The 18,277-nt window shown below is 36.5% G+C and overlaps 1 protein-coding gene across 3 annotated transcripts in view; it reads left to right on the plus strand.

Annotated features, from left to right (window-relative positions):
• The window catches only part of FYB1 (FYN binding protein 1), a 152,817-nt gene that overhangs the window by 100,331 nt on the left and 34,209 nt on the right, over nucleotides 1–18,277 (plus strand). For all 3 annotated transcript variants that reach the window (XM_011218980.3, XM_011218983.3, XM_034656972.1), the window contains 2 exons: nucleotides 4,644–4,800; nucleotides 16,015–16,061. In XM_011218980.3, the coding sequence (XP_011217282.1) occupies nucleotides 4,644–4,800; nucleotides 16,015–16,061 (204 nt within the window). The remainder of the gene's footprint in view (nucleotides 1–4,643; nucleotides 4,801–16,014; nucleotides 16,062–18,277) is intronic.

Below are 18,277 nucleotides of genomic sequence, written 5' to 3' on the forward strand. Positions count from 1 at the left end.
TCAGTAAAGTACTTACTTCCTTCAAAGGTTCTGAAGATTTTGGGTTTTATTGTTGAGGCGTGGTATGGTTTTTGTCTTGTTTTGTTTTTTGGTTTGTTTTGGGGTTTTTTGTTCTCCTTTTCGTTGTTGGAGGGTTTTTCTGGTATGAACAGCCAGAAGCAGAAGCCAAAGCAGCCCGATTACTACATTCGGTTTGTCCACGTGAATGGCAAAAAGATGAATACCCTTAATAAAGATGTTCTATTAGCCACTATGAAAAGGCAAATACTCTTTTAAAAAACAGGTGAAGGATTTGAATAGATAATGCAATTAAAATGAAACATAGTTATGAAGATGAAAAAATTGACTGCAGTGGTGCTCAGAAACATGTAAAATTAAGACAAAATGTTTTTTTCAAGAGTGCATCCCCTTTTCCTCTCAAAAAAAATTGCCCCCAAATTAGGAGGACAAGAAAAACAAACTTCCTATTTAGGGAAACTAGACAACATACACAATTCCAATGCACAATATATAAAATCAGAAAGGTCAGCGCAAAGCCAGGAGCTACAGAGACATTCTCTTCATTGGATAGCCAAAGAACCTATGAATTTTTTAGGTATAAGCAGGGGCGTGCTGGTAAATTTTGAACTAGTTCTCTAAGACAAACTTTGTGTATGTGCATTCTGTAGGTATCCATACATGTAATAAATTTTATGGATGTAAAAGATGCATAGCATGGAATATATAAATGAGAATAAGCCAAACAATGCTCTTTATTCAACATTCCACAGAGCCAGTTGTTGATTTTTGCCAATTTCTTGTACCTGTAGCCAACCTATGGTTACAATTAAGGAATGAGTGTAGTTCCAACCTCAATGTCGATTGCTATTTTCATTTATATTAACAAGAGGAATATAAAACAACAAAGATATATGCCAGAACTTCAGTCATTTGCCAATGATGTGTGACTATTTTGCTGACTTGTATAATAGTTTTCAGATACTGGAAAATAGTTCCTGAATGTTTTATGCCATTCACCATGTAGTAGTTACAGAAACTACACACTTCTAAATTTAATCTGCATTATAAGCATTTTCTCCATCACCTTCTTAAATCTAACAATCAACAAAACAATAAAACTGAAATTTGTAGTTCTTGTCTGTTTCCAGGAGCTAAATACTCCCATTACGCCCAACTTCAAGCTACTATAGTGAGGTCACTGAATGCAGAGTAGGGAAGACACGCCAACAGTATACCATTACATAGTCTTTCCACAATTTACAGCACTTCTCACAATTTATGTGTATTTTACTTATATGTTTTTAGTTTTTATCTAGCTCCCCAAACCCATAAGAGCAGAAATTTGTGTGTTTTTTCTCTATTGTATCCTAGTGCCTAGAACAGAGCTTGACACATATAGTAAGCATTCAATAAGTATTTGTTGAATAAAAAAATAAAATGTTCAACTTACACTATGCCAGGTACTGTCCTCAGTGTTTTACATGTGTTAAGGCAAAAGTCTTCACCACAATCCTATGAGGTGGCACTATTATGATCTTCATTTTCCAGATGAGACCAGAAGTGATTTTTCCAAGTCACGCAGCAGGTAAGTGGTGGAGGCAGGATTTAAACTCAGGCACTTTGGCTCCAGATCTTGGATGCTTTATCACAATCCATTCGCTCAATATATCAGAGCCCTGATGCCAGCAAAAAGAAATCTCAGAATGTCAGATGTGTGGCAGACCTTAAAAGCAACCAGGTCGCATTAGAGCATGTGGACAGAGATGGTATACTGGAACCGATTCATTATCTGACAGGTTTGGTTTTGTAGAAAATGTTTAAAGACATTTTACAGCACTATTGGAAATTGTGGGAAGTAAGAGTTCCAAAGAAAAATCTTTGCAAGCGAGAAAATAAGAGTTATTAACTCCAGGAAAACAGTAAGTTGAATGATAAAGGAAATGTAATCAAAGTACACTGCTTGATTCAACAAAAAATAATACTTACCAAGTCATGATAATGAAAACACTGAACATGGATTTAATCCAAAAAAAAGTTATGCTTTTCCTACATTGGACAAGGAAGAGGAAGAGGGCAAAAATCTACATCTACCAAATAGAAAATCAATAATTTTTTCAAGCAGTAGCTATATGTATATGTGTGTGTGTGTATATATATAAAGGTAAATGCAAAAGAAACATCTAAAATGCTGGAAGTTTTTGGTATTTGATATTGATATTTTGATAAAAACAAAATTAAAACAAAAGGTAGAATTTTTTCCATAATGTGAAAAATTCAAAACATTATAATGCCGATGTTGGCAAAAATATGTGAAAATCATTCTCATACACTAACCAATGGAACTGTCAGTTAACGTCTCTCTGGAAGACAATTTGATATTTTGTATCAAAAGTCTTAAAAGATGTTGTTTGACCCAGCATTTCCACTTAATGGAATTCATTCTAAGAAAAAACTTTAAATATTTGCAAAGACTAAGATATTTCTTATTACAGCAAAAAAGAAAGGAATTAATATAAATATCCAATATTAGAGCCTTAGTGTTTTTTTATTTCTTTTAATTTTTTTAAAAGATTTTATTTATTTATTTGACAGAGATAGAGACAGCCAGCAAGAGAGGGAACACAAGCAGGGGGAGTGGGAGAGGAAGAAGCAGGCTCAGAGCGGAGGAGCCTGGTGTGGGGCTCAATCCCATAACTCCAGGATCACACCCTGAGCCGAAGGCAGACGCTTAACCGCTGTGCCACCCAGGCGCCCCGAGTGTTTTTTTTTAAATCATGGTAGAGCTGTCCAAAGAAAAATTTGTCCCGTTACTTAAAATTATATTGCAATCAGATTAACCTAGAATAATACATATGATATTAAGAAAAATTAAAATACTGGTAACAAAATAGCAAATGCTTCCATTTTACTCCCCTGCTGTAAAAGTATGTTTGCACTAACATGTAATTCAGTAGCTATTGCTGGGTGATGGGATTATGGGTGATTCATATTTATTTAGTTTTGCTTATCTTTACATTATAATTTCTACTATATATGTGATTTATTTGTGAGGTTGTTTAATACACTTCAATGTTTAGAAATCATACCTAAAACAATATCTCATTAATGGTTCAAGGAAGTCATTGAAAACAAGTAAGAATGTGTTACCTATGAGAGCAGACACAAAAACTATGCTTCTTGGGTCTAAAATAATGAGTCCAATGAAACATCATCTATATTTTTAAAATCATAAAGAATGTGGCATTAAAGTTGATGTAGACTTCTTCACAAAATCTGGAATATTAAAACTATGGTTTACAAAAGCTTAGAAAAAGTAACAGAAGTTCTTTTTTTATTCGCTTTTATCTTTTATTATGCAATTTTCCACCCATATACTCTACACCTAGATTTAACAATTGTTGAGGTTTTTCTTAACAAGGTAAGAGAAATTCCTTTTATAGTGGGAATTAAAGAACTTATCTATCTTTAAAAAAAGAATGTTTATCAACATTACTAATCGTCATGGAAATGCCAATCAAAAGGCCAATGAGCTATCACCTCACACATGTTAGGATGTCTATTTTCAAAAAGACAAGAGATAGCAAACGCCAGGAAGATGAGAAGAAGGAACACTTGTATACGCTGTTGGGGATGTAAACTGGCACAGCCACTGTGGAAAACAGTACAGACTTTCCTCAATAAATTAAAAGTAGAACTGCCATAGGATCCAGCAGTCCCACTTCTGTGTATATATCTAAAAGCAACAAAATAATTATCCAAAGAGATATCTCTACTCCCATATTTATAGCAGTATTATTCACAACAGCCAAGGAATGGATACGACCTAAGTGTCCATCAACGGATGAGTGGTTAAATAAAATGCAGTAGATATATAAAACGGCATATTATTCAGCCTTAAAGAAGAATGAGATCATGTCATTTTTGACAATATGGATGAACCTGAGGGCATTTTGCTAGTGAAATAAGTCAGAAAGCCAGACAAAGACAAAAAATGTGTGGTTCAATGATATGTATAATCTAAAAAACAACAAAAAAGTCAAACTCATAGAAACAGAGAGTAGAAAGATGGTTGTCAGGGGCTAGGGTGAAGAAAATAGGAAGAGGTTGATCAAAGGGTACAAACTTTTAGTTATAAGATGTATGAGGTCTGAGGATCTAAAGTAAAACATGGTGACTATAGTTAACACTGTATTGTATAACAGAACTAGAACTTGAGTGTTGAGAGACTACAGAACTTAAGTGTTCTCACCTTCTGCCCCTCAAAAAGATAAATACATGAGATGGATGGATGTGTTGATTAACTCAATGGAAGGAAAAACTTTAAATATATATATATATATACGTTTTATATATATATATATATATACGTTATATATATATAAAATCATCATGTTATACAATTTAACTATTTTTTATAATTTTATTTGTCAATTATACCTCAATAAATCCAAAAAAATAGAACATTAAAAATGCCATGTTCTATGGTACTTAGAATAGTATACTCTTTAAAGCATTAATTTAACTTAGGATGCATTTCTTACATTTTTATATTTGAGATCCTCATTTCTGCATATTTGGAATAGCCAGCTCTTGTGTTTTGAAGATTTATCTTAATTCATGGTATGTTTTGCTCTGCTTCTTAGGTATCAACAAAGGCCAAACGTCGTACTCAACTACTTCCCTACCACCACCTCCACCATCCCATCCAGCCAGCCAACCGCCATTGCCAGCATCTCATCCAACACAACCGCCAGTCCCAAGTCTACCTCCCAGAAACATTAAACCTCCCTTAGATCTAAAGTAAGCAAAGATTATCTTGCCATTTCTTTGTCAATCTCTTGCCATAGATTTTCAAACTGTTCTTGGCTGAATGCTGGAGTTGCATGGTAAACTGCTGGGGCCACGAATGTGGGCAGATGGAAGGAGAAAGGTTGGCTGAGCAGGCTGCTCTCATACCCCTATATCCTTGAGCAACTATTGTTTATCTGTTTCTACAGTGGTTTTTCCCTTGGGAGTTCATTTGAGAAAAATTTTCAGTGCCTTTTAAAAATTTTGAAGCATTCTTCAGGTTAACATTAGGATCATCTCTTCCACCATCACCATCACTGCCACTACCACCACTACCATTATCATAATCATCACCACCACCATCATCACTACTGTCACCAGTATCATAATCATCACCACCATTATCACCACCACCACCACCATCATCACCACCACCATTTTCACCACCACCATATTTTACTGACTACTTATGACATGCTAGGAACTTTACATATATATGTAGAAAGTGTTTTCATCATTTCACAGATGAAGAAATGGGAATTTACAGAGGCTAAGTAACTTCTCCAAGATTACACAAGAATGTAGAGTAGAAATTTGGAGCAATGTCAGTCTGAGTTCAAAGAAAATGTGTGCTTTTAACCACTCTGCTAAATAACCTCCTTAAGTAAAAAATGCAGGTTTTCTCTCAATCTTCAGATTTTTGGCTGGGGGTTAAAAAAACAAGCCCACTCTTGCTTTTCTTAGATGGTGCTCTTTAGAAATGTTGATACTGTATGGGTTGCTATGGATGGGATCTCCATCCATGATTTATCAGAATAGCTGGTAAAGGAAAAAGCAGGCAGAAGATTGGAATAGAACGAATGCCATTTTATTTTTTTTAAGAGTCAATTTAATTTTTTTTTTTGATGTAAAGTTCGATGATTCATTAGTTGCGTATAACACCCAGTGCAACATGCAATACGTGCCCTCCTTACTACCCATCACCGGCCTATCCCATTCCCCCACCCCCCGCCCCTCTGAAGCCCTTGAATGTCGTTTTAAAAAGGCATTGGACAATGGCAAGTGTAGATCCTTATGGCAAGTTTGACTAGGTGTTCACTTTCTTCTTCTAGAAAATTGCTTTACATGATTCTCCTTTACCACAAATAAGCAATATCCCCAAATATTTATCTACAGTTTGTTTTTCCTCCACTTTAATCCCCTGCCAGACTGATGTTCTTTACATTTAAAGTACTTAATATCCACAATCCATATAATACAATCTGTTAATAGTATCTTTACATTCAAAGTACTTCATAACCTATACACAAGAATCTATTAATACCAATATCTGATTGACAGCTTTCTTTTGTTGATGATGATTAAGGTTTAGAGCAGGGGTTGAAAAGCCGTCTGTCATAGATAGCCACCACTGTGTTTCACTTTACTGTGCTTGTTTGAGGTATAAAGGCGGTAACTAGAAAGTGTTAGAGCAGCTGAGAAGATACTACCTTGCTTGTGGCCTACATCGTGCATTTATGTTAACTGTGTGCCCTTCCAGGAGTTTGATTTTATGAATTCTAATTGAAAGCCTCTAATACCCCATGATATCTTGCTACCAAATAAGAGCTTAAGCCATCTGCCTACTAACATGTAAGTGCTGAATAAATATTTGTTTAGTTAAAATAACTAATGAACATGTGTTCTTATATACCCTTGACTTCTATAAATTATTTTGCTTTCACATGCATTAAATTTTGTTTCTTTTCCCTAATTTTTTTCCTAGTCTGATAAATTTAACCCACTAGATCATGATCGTAGCACTTTTGAATTTTATTATGTGACCCTATCCCAACTACTACCTTCAGTCTTGTATAATTCTAGTGAGAAATTTTAATAAATACCCTGAGCATGAATCGCTGAAAATGTATAAGACACGAAGACTGATAATTGTTTGATTGAAGAAATTGTGAAGAGAAGGAATATTTGGCACTATTACTGCTACATGAGGAGTCCCCAAGACCACCGTATGTTTGAGGATTCATTTGAAGAATGCACAGGACCCAGCGTATAGTACTCATGGCTAAGATTTATCACAGTGACCTTGTCCTTCTATGCTTAGGAGGGACACACTGAGAATGCTCCTTTCTCTAACTCTGGACATTTGTAATGCCGCTTCCCAGGGAAGCCCAGTAGAGACAAGTTTTTATTGAGAGTTGGTCACATAGGCACCTTCAGCCTAACCACTACCAAAATACCACACTTCTAGAAGGAAAGCAGGTTTTCACCACAAGTTGCATTGTCTTGGCACAGCAAGGCACTCTTATCAATTAGGCAACTTTCCATATCAGTGTAGAATTTTTTAGAGACAGAGTTCCCAGATGCAAGCCAAGGGCCAATCTTGGTGTGAGATTCTTCTAAAATTAGCACCTTAGGCCTACTATGTTATTAAGGACTCCTAGTTAGAAAGTCAGATTCATCTAAGAGTTTCCGACTCCACAAAATGCATACTCTCAGAAGAAAGATGAAGAGAAACAAGAGTCTTCTTGGATGTTGTATTGCCTAGACAAACAATAATTGGGGAATCTGAAAGTCAACTGTCGGACAGAGAGAATAGAGGGAATGAAAGCTAAGGGACATCTACATTTTTTTTTTTAAGTAAAAATGTGGTGTATAGTGAAAGACTTTCAGGCTCCCATCAGAGAGCTCAAGTAAATTCCAAAATGAAGAAATAGCTGGATTAGAAACTTTTCCCCAAGTAGGGGAAGCCAGATAAGACACGAAGAAAAAACGAAAGCAAAATAAGTCTTGATATTCAGGCTCAAAAATTTATGTTTCATGTGAGAGGGAAGTTTATGGGATAATCTTTTTAAACAAAATTGTGAGATATGCTTGTTCCTGTTCTTTCCTCATGCCGCCAGCCTTCAAAACACATACATGGGTGTTTTCCACACATTCCCGCTGCCAGCCTGCAAATGCCATTCCTCTGCTTTCTAGTCAGAGGCCGCTCTCAGGGCACGTCTAACAGATTTTTTTGCGTTCACTCAGGAATTTTTTTTTTTTTGAGCCACTACTTTGTACTGTTGTAATAGTAGCTCAGGAAATATCAGTGAACAAAATAAAGATCCCTGCCCACATAAAACAGGGGGCAAGAGACCCAAAGAATAAATACAGTAAACAGGTAAAGGAGATAGTATGGTAGGAAATATCAAGTAGGAGAAAAGAAAGCAAAGTTAGGTGGTGTAGTGGGAGGGTGGGGTTGGGGACAGCGTGTCGCAACCTTAAGAAAGGGGAGGGTAACGCCCTTTATAGGCAGTTATACTTGAGCAAAGACTCACGCAAGTGAAGGAGTTAGGCTTGCTGATGTCTTAAGCAAGACCATTCCGGGCAGAGACAGCAGGCAGAACAAATGCCTAGAACGTTCAAGGACTAGAGTAGCGTGAGCAAAGGAAAGAATATCAGGAAAAGATTCGGCTCATGTAGGGCCTTGCCAGTCATAGCCAAGATTGTGTCTCCTCAGTGAAATGCTAACCACTGAAAAAAAAATTGAACACAGCAGTGATGTTTTGACTTATGTTTTATCAAGATCATCTTAACAGCTATATGAAAAGAGACAGTAGGCAAATATTGAAGCAGGGAAACTAGTCAGGTCGATATTGCAGAAATGCCAGCATGGTATAAAGGTGGCTCTAATCAAGATGGTGGCAGTGGAGGTGGAGAGAGGTGTCCAGATTCTGAATATACTTTGAAGGTAGAGACAACAGAATTTGGATTTGGGGTATGAAGGGAAACAGAAATCAAAGATGGCTCCAGTGCTTTTGGCTTGAGCAACTATAATATAAGGATGATGTTTCCTTCAGCTGAAATGTGAAAGGGTGAAGGGGAGCAAATTTGGGAGTGGGGAAGATCAGGAAAACATGGCTATGTTAAGCTTGAGGTATCTTTTAAACATCTAAGTGGTGATTTTGAGGCAGCAATTGGGTATCAAGAGCAAAGAGTTTGGGAGAGAGTTCTGGTTTTAAAATATAAATTTCACGGTCATAGGCATGTATTCTCCACTTAGAATCATGAGACTGTTACAATCACCAAGGAAGTGAGTATAACTAGAGAGAACCAAGCCCTGGGGCACTCCAACTCTACTAGGCCTGGGAGAAGAAAAATGGACAATGGAGAGTAAAAAGGAGCAAGCAGTAAAATAGGAAGAAAACAAGAGGGTGGTGTCCTGGAAGCCAAGTAAAGGCAGTATTCCCCGGAGGAGGCAGTGATAACTGTGTCCGATGCTGCTGAAGGCCAAATAAGGGAGGACTGTGGAGGTCAGGGGGGTGAGACAGCCTCCTGGACTTGGCATGCAAGCCTGACTGAAATAGCGTTAGAGGAGGAGGAAAGGAGAAGAAATGGAAAGAGCAATTATAGATAACTCTTTCAAGAAGAAATGGGGCAGTAACAGGTGAGAAAAATGGAATTGAGATTTTTTTTTTTTTAAGATGGAAGAAATAACGGTATGTTTGTATGTCAGTGAGAAAGATCCAGTGAAGAAGGAAAAATTACAATGGTGGCGAGGGGAGAATTCCTGAAACAAGGACTAGAGTGAATGGGAAGCAGTGTTCGGGGGAGGGACTGGCTTCCCAAAGGAATAAATAACTGAAAGGTTTACAGTCTCCCTGAGGGTGTAGAGTCTGTATTGCTTATGGCAAGAAAGTGAATTTTTAACTGGTGTCAGGGAAGGAATTTCAGGAGATAGGGTGGCCTTTATCACCTGCCTCCCCAGAAGTCAGATGTAATGACATCATTCAGATCAGGATGCCTTAAGAATGTAAAAGATTGGAGGCAGAAGAGAATTAGAAATAATAACCATCTTTTAAAATAAAGAGGCTGAGGCCAAAGTTCTGCTTTATTTTAAATTGTATTGTTTCCCCACCTAGTGGTCAGAAGTCAGCTAGTGACATTTTCTGCTGTTACGCAGACAGTGGAAGAGAAACTGAAACAAGTGGAAAAACTTTACCGCTATTAGTGTTCAGCTCAACATCTTTTAGTGTAACACGCTTCTTGGCACCGCCTTTAAAAATTAATTATAATTTTTACAGTATAACTAATTCTTCATAGGAAAACAGAACCAATGGTTGAATATTTTTGTATACAAAACAAATCCCATGTTTATTAATAGTAACGAGACAGGAAAAGTGAAGTAATAAGAAATAGTAAATACTGGGAAGTGACTAAGGTTGGAAAAGGGAAAAGTTCAACAGTTCTTACCATGAGGTCATTAATAGCTTCAGATTTGGGGGGGGCTCTCAAATTAGAGGAAAAGTAAGAAGTTACCATTATATAACCTTCTTCTTTATTAGAAATGCTTAACATTGTCTGGAATTTGAGACTTGCCCTATCAGACGTGCACTCCCAAGTGGCCTTACCTAACTCCATTTGGAAAGCATTGGCTGAAACAAGTCATAGTTTTATAGGTCCTCCTGCATTCAAAACAGGAAGACATGTTCCTGAGAAAAGTTCGCAGAGAAGTCAAAAGATTTTATTCTCAGCAACAGCAGGTATAGAAGCAAGTTTCGTGTGACACTTAGATTTGCCCTTTTTATTTAGAAAACAACAACAAAAAACAAAAAAACCCGACAATTAAAGCTATGAATAGCAAAGCAGATATAAAGGTCAATAGCTTTACATCTTTAAAAGTCAGGAAATAGAGTCTAATAGCTTTCTTAAAATGGCGGTCGTAACATTGAATTGACTTTGCCTTTCCTATGTAATTCTGCACACCCCGTGTAAAAACAAAGAACCCAGTGAAAGGTCCCCCTGAGCAGATACACTGTTCTAACAACTAAAAAGCTTCCTTTTCTTCTCCTTGACCTTCTCCCTCTGCTTAGGTCTGTGTGACAGGTGATTGGCTTCATTGTTTGCCTGTACCTTCAATGCAGTTTTTCTCAATGCCTGCAAGACTTTTTTTTTTTTTAATAATTGGCAAATGTTTAATCTCAGTTTATTATAACACCCACCTACTTCTCCTCCTCATCTTTTCCCCTTTATTCTTTACAATCATTCTTACACGATTTCATATTCATTGAACATTTTCATGTTGTATGGTGCATTCAGGGCTCTCTAAAGTAAACTAAGATTTATATGCTACCGTGTTGGGTCCATGAATCAATGTATGCAGCAAACATTATCTACAAGTAGTAAATGGTTTGTATAAACGTGCAACTACATATGTATGACTGTGCTATGCAGATACTCTCCATTCTGCAATTATTTGTTACTCTTTCAAGTGTTTTAGGAAGTAAACTGAAAGTCCAGTGGTCTTTTTGACTAATATTCTTTTTCAAAAATGATCATAAACAAGTCGCTTTAGTAACAAACGTTAATTTAGTTTCTTTGTATTGCTGGAACATAATTAATTCATCAAAAAAAAATCAAAGTCCTATACATGACTCAAATTATCCTAATAGCTTTCTAAAAATGACAGTCATAATAATAAATTAACTAACAAAATGACAATCTCTTTTTTATAGTCTCATAGTAGGAAGAGAGCCCTGCAAGCAATTACTCTATAATTATAGTGATAGAGAATGATCACTATAATGGAACAATGTATGACACATAGAAGCAGCAACTGCGCGGGCCTAGGGCGTCGGAGATGACTTCACAGAGAAGGGAGTGTTTCAGGAGAGGCTTAAAGATTAAGAAGGATCACAAACGGGATGATAAGGAGAAAGATTTTTCTAGGAAAGGAAAACAGAGTGGGCTAAGCACGGAGGAACAAGAAACAGAGTGTTCAGAGAGTGAATCAATATTAATATGTAAAAAAAAAAAAGAAGATGTAAGAGGATATATGAAAAATAAAACTGTCTGGGGCNAAGGAAAACAGAGTGGGCTAAGCACGGAGGAACAAGAAACAGAGTGTTCAGAGAGTGAATCAATATTAATATTAAAAAAAAAAAAAGAAGATGTAAGAGGATATATGAAAAATAAAACTGTCTGGGGCGCCTGGGTGGCTCAGTCGTTAAGCGTCTGCCTTTGGCTCAGGATGTGATCCCAGGGTCCTGGGATCGAGCCCCCCATCAGGCTCCCTGCTCTGCTGCGAGCCTGCTTCTTCCTCTCCCACTCCCCCTGCTTGTGTTCCCTCTTTCACTGGTTGTGTCTCTCTCTCTTCAAATAAATAAATAAAATCTTTTAGAAAAAGAAAACTGTAAAAGAACAGGACTGGGGGATGCCTGGGTAGCTCAGTTGGTTAACCATCCGCCTTCTGCTCAGGTCATGATCCCAGGTCCTAGCACCGAGTCCTGCATTGAGCTCCTTGCTCAGTGAGGAGCTTGCTTATCCCTCTGCCTGCCACTCCCCCTGCTTGTACATTCTCTCTTCCTCCCTCTCTCTCTCTCTCTCTGACAAATAAATAAATAAAATCTTAAAAAAAAAAAAAAGAACAGGACTGGTCATAAGAACCTTATATACCATGAAACAGGCTGTGGATTTTATTCTGTAGGATGTCAGTTTATTTTGACATCTAAGGTATTTACATCTTGTGCTTTTAATTAATACTCAATTCATTAAAGTTAATGATGCAAAGGCCTAATTTATTTTAAGTACTTAAGTTCACATACCTATCTTATTTATACATCTAGTAATTTTTATTTAAATAAGAATAATTATTGTCAGTGAGATCTTTGATTAATGATTGGACAATTCAGGTTAAATTCTTTCAAATGGATAGCTACATTTAAAAATTTAGTTTTAATTACCCCTTCTATGTTTTGTATTGCATGTACAAATCTATATATTAAATTTTTTAAGCATTTCAAAAACCTGACTGAACAAATTTAATAACTGCACTAAGCAAAATCTTCCCCAAAACTGAAATGACTCTTATAAATCTATCAAAGCATGTCCAGTTCTCATAAATATACCAATTTTATTTGCAATGAGATTTTTCTTATACCTTTTAAGAAGCATATTTATTTTGAAAAATTTTCTAAAAGACAGAGAGAATAGTATAATATGCCTCCATGTCCCCTGCACCAACTTCAACAATTATAAATTCATCACCAATCTTGTTTCGTCAATACCCCCACCCACTTCCCTCTTTCGTATTATTTTGAAACTAATGCCAAAAAACCATATAATTCTATTAATGAATATTTTAGAAGGTATCCCTAAAAATTAGACTCTATATATTGATATAAAAATCAAGTCCATGTTCAAATTTCTAATTATCTCTTTTTTTTAGTTTGTTGGAATAAGTATCCATATAAAGTCTGTACATTTTCATTGGCTTATACATTTGCAATTCTCTTTCAAGCTATAAGTCTACCCTCTATCACTTTATTGATTGATTGATTGCAATTTATTTGTTGAAGAAATCAGGCTGTTTGTAGGCATTATAATTAACCACAGCCTAGATTTTGCTGAGTGCTTCCCTATAGTATAGCTTATGTGTTCCTCTCTCCTCTGTATTTCCTGTAAATTGGTAGTTGGAGGTAGAGGTGACTTAACCAAATTACTTCTAGTTTCTTTGGTAAGACTACTTCTTAGGTAATGGTGTATTCTTTTATCAGAAGCCTGTAATGCCGGGTTGACTCTCCTTTTTTATGTGAGCAGCCTTTGACACTCAACATTGACACAACTGAAGAATCCATACTTTTCAACTAAATTAAAAAGTCTAACAAATATTAAATTAGTTTGACATATCTAGCTGAATATTTGTTAATGTAACACATCTCTTAAATATTATAAATCCCAATGATTATAAAACTTATTTCACAAATTTTTGTATCGCAGTTTTGACCTACTTCATCATTTCTGTATTTAACTCTGAATCTCTCAAGGACTAAAAAGATTCACTAAGGGAAATAAGTGTCTTTTTATTACCAAGCTAGTCAGTTGATTAATTGGGCCTTTACATTTACCTAAATTAAGAGCTAAAGCATATATAAGTTAAATTTTAACATTTCAAATTTGTTCAGAAGTAAGTTTATTGCATCCACAATTGATGACCACATATGCTTACCATCCCAGGTGGAGACTAAAAGACGTATGTCTATGGCAATTCTTCCTGAGCCACAAGTGTACAGACTGAGCTTGTTTTTTGGTCTAAGGGATAACAAGGCCCATCCAGTCTACATTCTTCAAATGGGTTTAGTTTTGCAACCAGCATCTCTTGGGTTTAAGTAACATTCTTTCCTAATTCTTTAAGTGGCTTGAGTAGTGAACATGAGAGTGATATAATTTACATTAGAGAGATCATTTTGGCAGCAATATGGAGAAGGGACTGTAAGGGTGGAGATGATGGAGAGCAATCATCATCACTAGAAGATGGGGCAGATGGCTACTGCAAGAGTCCGTGCTAATGATGATGTAACTCTGTCCTTGTGTCTAGCAGGAAAGAGTAGAGAGATGGAGGGAGTAAGTAAATTATAGGAGACATTAAATATATGGAACCGACAGAACATAATTAACTTGATGTGGAACTGAAGAATAGTGTGAAGTAAGGATGCATTTGAGGAAAGGTAGATACGTGGAACTGTGGTGCCATTCACTAAGATAAGAAACCTAGTAGGAAAAACAGGATTATGCTGGGATAAAAGAAGGCAGCCTCAGTTTCTGTAATGTTAATATAGAATTGGCTGTGGAACATTCAAGTAAAGATGTTCTGAAACTCAGAAGAGAGTCCTGTACTGGGGGTGTCAATGGAAGTCACCAAGACTAAGGGAACAAATGAAGCTGTGGGCATATATGAGACTCATTCAGGGACCGATGTAGAGTGGAAAAAGAAAGGAAGCCAAGACCAGAACACAAAGGAACATCATCACTTCAAGGGGAAGTCAAAGGGAAATAAGACCACCAAGCAAATTGTGGGATGGTGGTCAGAAAGACAAGAAATGAGCTAGGAGAGATTTCTTATGGAAACAAAGGAGACTCTAGGAAGGCAAAATGGCCAATACTGTTAAAGGCCACAAAATAATCATGTAACGTGCAGGCTGAGAGGTGTTCCATGGATTTGGTAAGTAAGTCTTTTAAGAGTGGTTTCAGCAAAGGGTCGGCAATAGAAGCCAGAGTGTAGTCATGAAGAATTGAGTGAGAGGAAAAGAAGTCAAATCTGTAAGCACAGACAGCCTTCTCCACTTTGGCTGGGAAAAGGACTATCTGTGGTAAAGTGGAAGATTTAGAAAGGTAAAGAAAGAGTTTGGCTTTGATGAATGAGAGTAACCTGAGCTGAGGGAGAAAACAAAATGTGAGATATTTAGGAATGGGAAGTGAAAGAAGGGGAATAATAATAATATAAGTAATATGATGACACACAGAAGAAAGAAGAAAAAAGGGGTAAAACACTGATAATTTAGATAGAATTCAGAACACAGGTGGAAGGAACTTAGATAAAAGGCAAGAATAAGTTTGGAATAAAGGAATATATTTTCTTAAGAGAGTTCACACCCAATAACTGCTATTTTATCAATGAAATAAGAAACAAGACCATATGATTATAAGGGAGAGGAGAGTAACAGGAGATTTGAGGAAAGTAGTGAAGGTTTTGAATAGCCATTGAGAAGGGTGATGAGAGAGAAGGTTCACTAGGAAAAGGTATATGAGATTATAGAATAGTGTTGAAGTTAAAGTTGAGATTGGATGCCATTTGTAATATCCAGAATCAGTGAAATAGCAATTTTCTCCAGCTATGCTAGTCAACCTGAGGATAAAAATAGAAAATATAGATGGTTGCATAAATCATTAGGGATTTGTGGGGCCCAGGTATTGATAACTGTTGGAGTGAAATTGGAGTGAAGTGGTTTGGAATGAAGCACCTTGGAGTCCAAGCCACAAATGATGGAAGTAAAGCCAGGTGGAGAACATCTGGAAAGAAGGAGTCAGGGTTTAGAACTAATTCTCTTTGGTATCTATATAATAAAATCAATCAAATGCCTTCAGAATCCCAGAATTGAAGTACTGATATGCTGCCATTTTAACAGAAAACATATTACTGCCCTGAAGCAATGGATTAATTTTATGTGTCCACTATGAATACAGAGAACTGTCCCCAAGCTACCTGATTCTCCATGTTTTTGCCCTAGTAGCAGCAAAAAAAAAAAAGTGGCTAAAGCCCATTCCAGTAACTTCTGAAGTTTTAAATCTGAGCAAAAATTAAAGAAAAAAGAATAATTTAAAAGTGATCCTTTTATTCTTTTTCATTTTTCATTGTAAGGTGAGCATCTATTTGCTCCATTTTAACCTTCTCTTCTTTCTTGCTTTCAGAAACCCTGTAAATGAAGAAAATCAAGATGGTGTGATGCACTCTGATGGTACGGGGCAAAAAGATGTTTTGTTTATTTATTTGTTACCTCAGATACAGAAATTTGAGTTAATCATTCTGATAGGGTCACTATTGGGCCATGGTCATCATTGGTCCATTCAAGACCCCTCTCTTGTTCTACTTACATATGTATTCCCTTGTATATCCATGACCCACTCCCCTCTCTCTGTTTTCAACCAGAGACAAATATTCTAATATATTTAAAATGTGTGTGTCTGTTTGCCATATTCTTTGAATATTCTTCTATGTGTGTATATATTTTAATTTACATAAGCAGCATGTTAAAGCTCACTCCACTCTTTTTTTTTTTTTACACTCAGCATAATATGTTTTAGGGGGCCCACTCATGTTGCTATATGTATACTTAATTTGTTAACTACTGCACAGTACCCCATGGTATGTACCCTATGCTTTCACATTTTACTTCCAATTCACTGGAATAATTATTATTCAGTGTATGTTCTTATCCATACTCCCACGTGGACCTCTGAGAGACTTTCTTTAAAATATATATCCAGTAGTGGAATGGCTGTTCTTAAGTTGTGGAATATTCATTTTGACTGATTAGGACTAGAAAAGCTGCATATCTGTGTGTACTCCCATAAGCAGGGCAATGAAGATTCAAAATGCTTACCTTTCACCAATGCCTGGTATTATTCAGCTTTCCAACTTTGAGTCTTATACGTACAAAATGATATCTCACTCATTTTCATATTTCTGCTTCTATTGGGTCTGAGTACTTAGTGTATTAGCCTTTGTGGTTTCGTCTTCTATAACTTGCCAGTTCATATCCTTTGACCACTTTTTTTTCTTGGAGTTGATATATTTTTCTGGTTGACGATATATTTTTCTGGTTGACATGCAGGAGCTCCTCTGTATTTCAGATATTAATCCCATGTCAGTTGCAGACACTGCAACTATCTTCTCTCATCCTGTCCGTTGTCTATTAACCTAACCTGCCCTTCACTGAACATGAATGAATTTTGATATAATCAGTTAATTATTACATTGTAACTAGTGTTTTAAAGTTTTAGTTAAGAAGTCCTATCTCTAAAAAATAAAAATATTATCTTCTATTTTCTTCTATGAACTTCTCCCTTATATCTGAGTCTTTGATGTCTTTGCAGTCCACTTTCGAGGAGTTAGTAGAAACCAGATTTACTGCCTCATTTATGGAACCAGTTTTCCCATTACCATACTTTGAAACCCATCATTTTCTCAATATTGTATAACGCCATCTTTATACTACATCAACTCTATAGGTGTGTGTCTATGTGTGTATATGTATGCATTTGTGTGTGTAATAACTGTGTATATAAGAGTGTATGTAAATTTATGCATCTGTCTCAGAGCTCTCTGCTCTATTCCTCTGGTCCATGTGTTTCTATACCAACACCACACTGTTTTTATTATTATTACTCTAGATTATGTCTTAATTTCTAATAATTAGTTGATATCACTAAACACTTGAATAGCAAAGTGTCTTTTTTTTTTAGAGAGAGACAAAGAGAGTGAGCTTGGGGGAGGGACAGAGGGAGAAAGAGAAAGAGAATCTTAAGCAGGCTCCACACCCAGCTTGGAGCCCAAAGCAGAGCCCAGTCTCAGGACCCTGAGATCATGACCTGAACCGAAACCAAGAGTAGGCCACTTAACTGACTGAGCCACACAGGCACCCCAGTAAAGTATCTTTTTAAAAAAAACCTAATTAACATGATGTGCTTGATACATAAATCTAAATCCTTGGGAACAAATAAGTCAAAAAGTGCAGGGGCGCCTGGGTGGCTCAGTCGTTAAGCGTCTGCCTTCGGCTCAGGGCGTGATCCCAGTGTTCTGGGATGGAGCCCCACGTCAGGCTCTTCCGCTGGGAGCCTGCTTCTTCCTCTCCCACTCCCCCTGCTTGTGTTCCCTCTCTCGCTGGTTGGCTCTCTCTCTGTGTCAAATAAATAAATAAAAATCTTAAAAAAAAAAAAGTGCAAACTAGTTGTGATTTTCTGACAATAGCTTTGTTCCACACAAGCCCATAAAACCAAATATGCATGCCTTTTATAAAGAGGATAAAAAGTCTTCATTATTTTTTGGACTTTGCATTAGTTTATGAAAGCCAAGGAGATGATTTTACTGTTAAATTACAAGTATTGAAAAGGCCATAGTAAAGATCTAAGCCACATATTCTATTTTGTACTTATATATCTCTGATAAAGCATA

The sequence above is a fragment of the Ailuropoda melanoleuca genome, chromosome 3, assembly GCF_002007445.2.
Source record: "Ailuropoda melanoleuca isolate Jingjing chromosome 3, ASM200744v2, whole genome shotgun sequence".
Classification (NCBI taxonomy): Eukaryota; Metazoa; Chordata; class Mammalia; order Carnivora; family Ursidae; genus Ailuropoda; species Ailuropoda melanoleuca.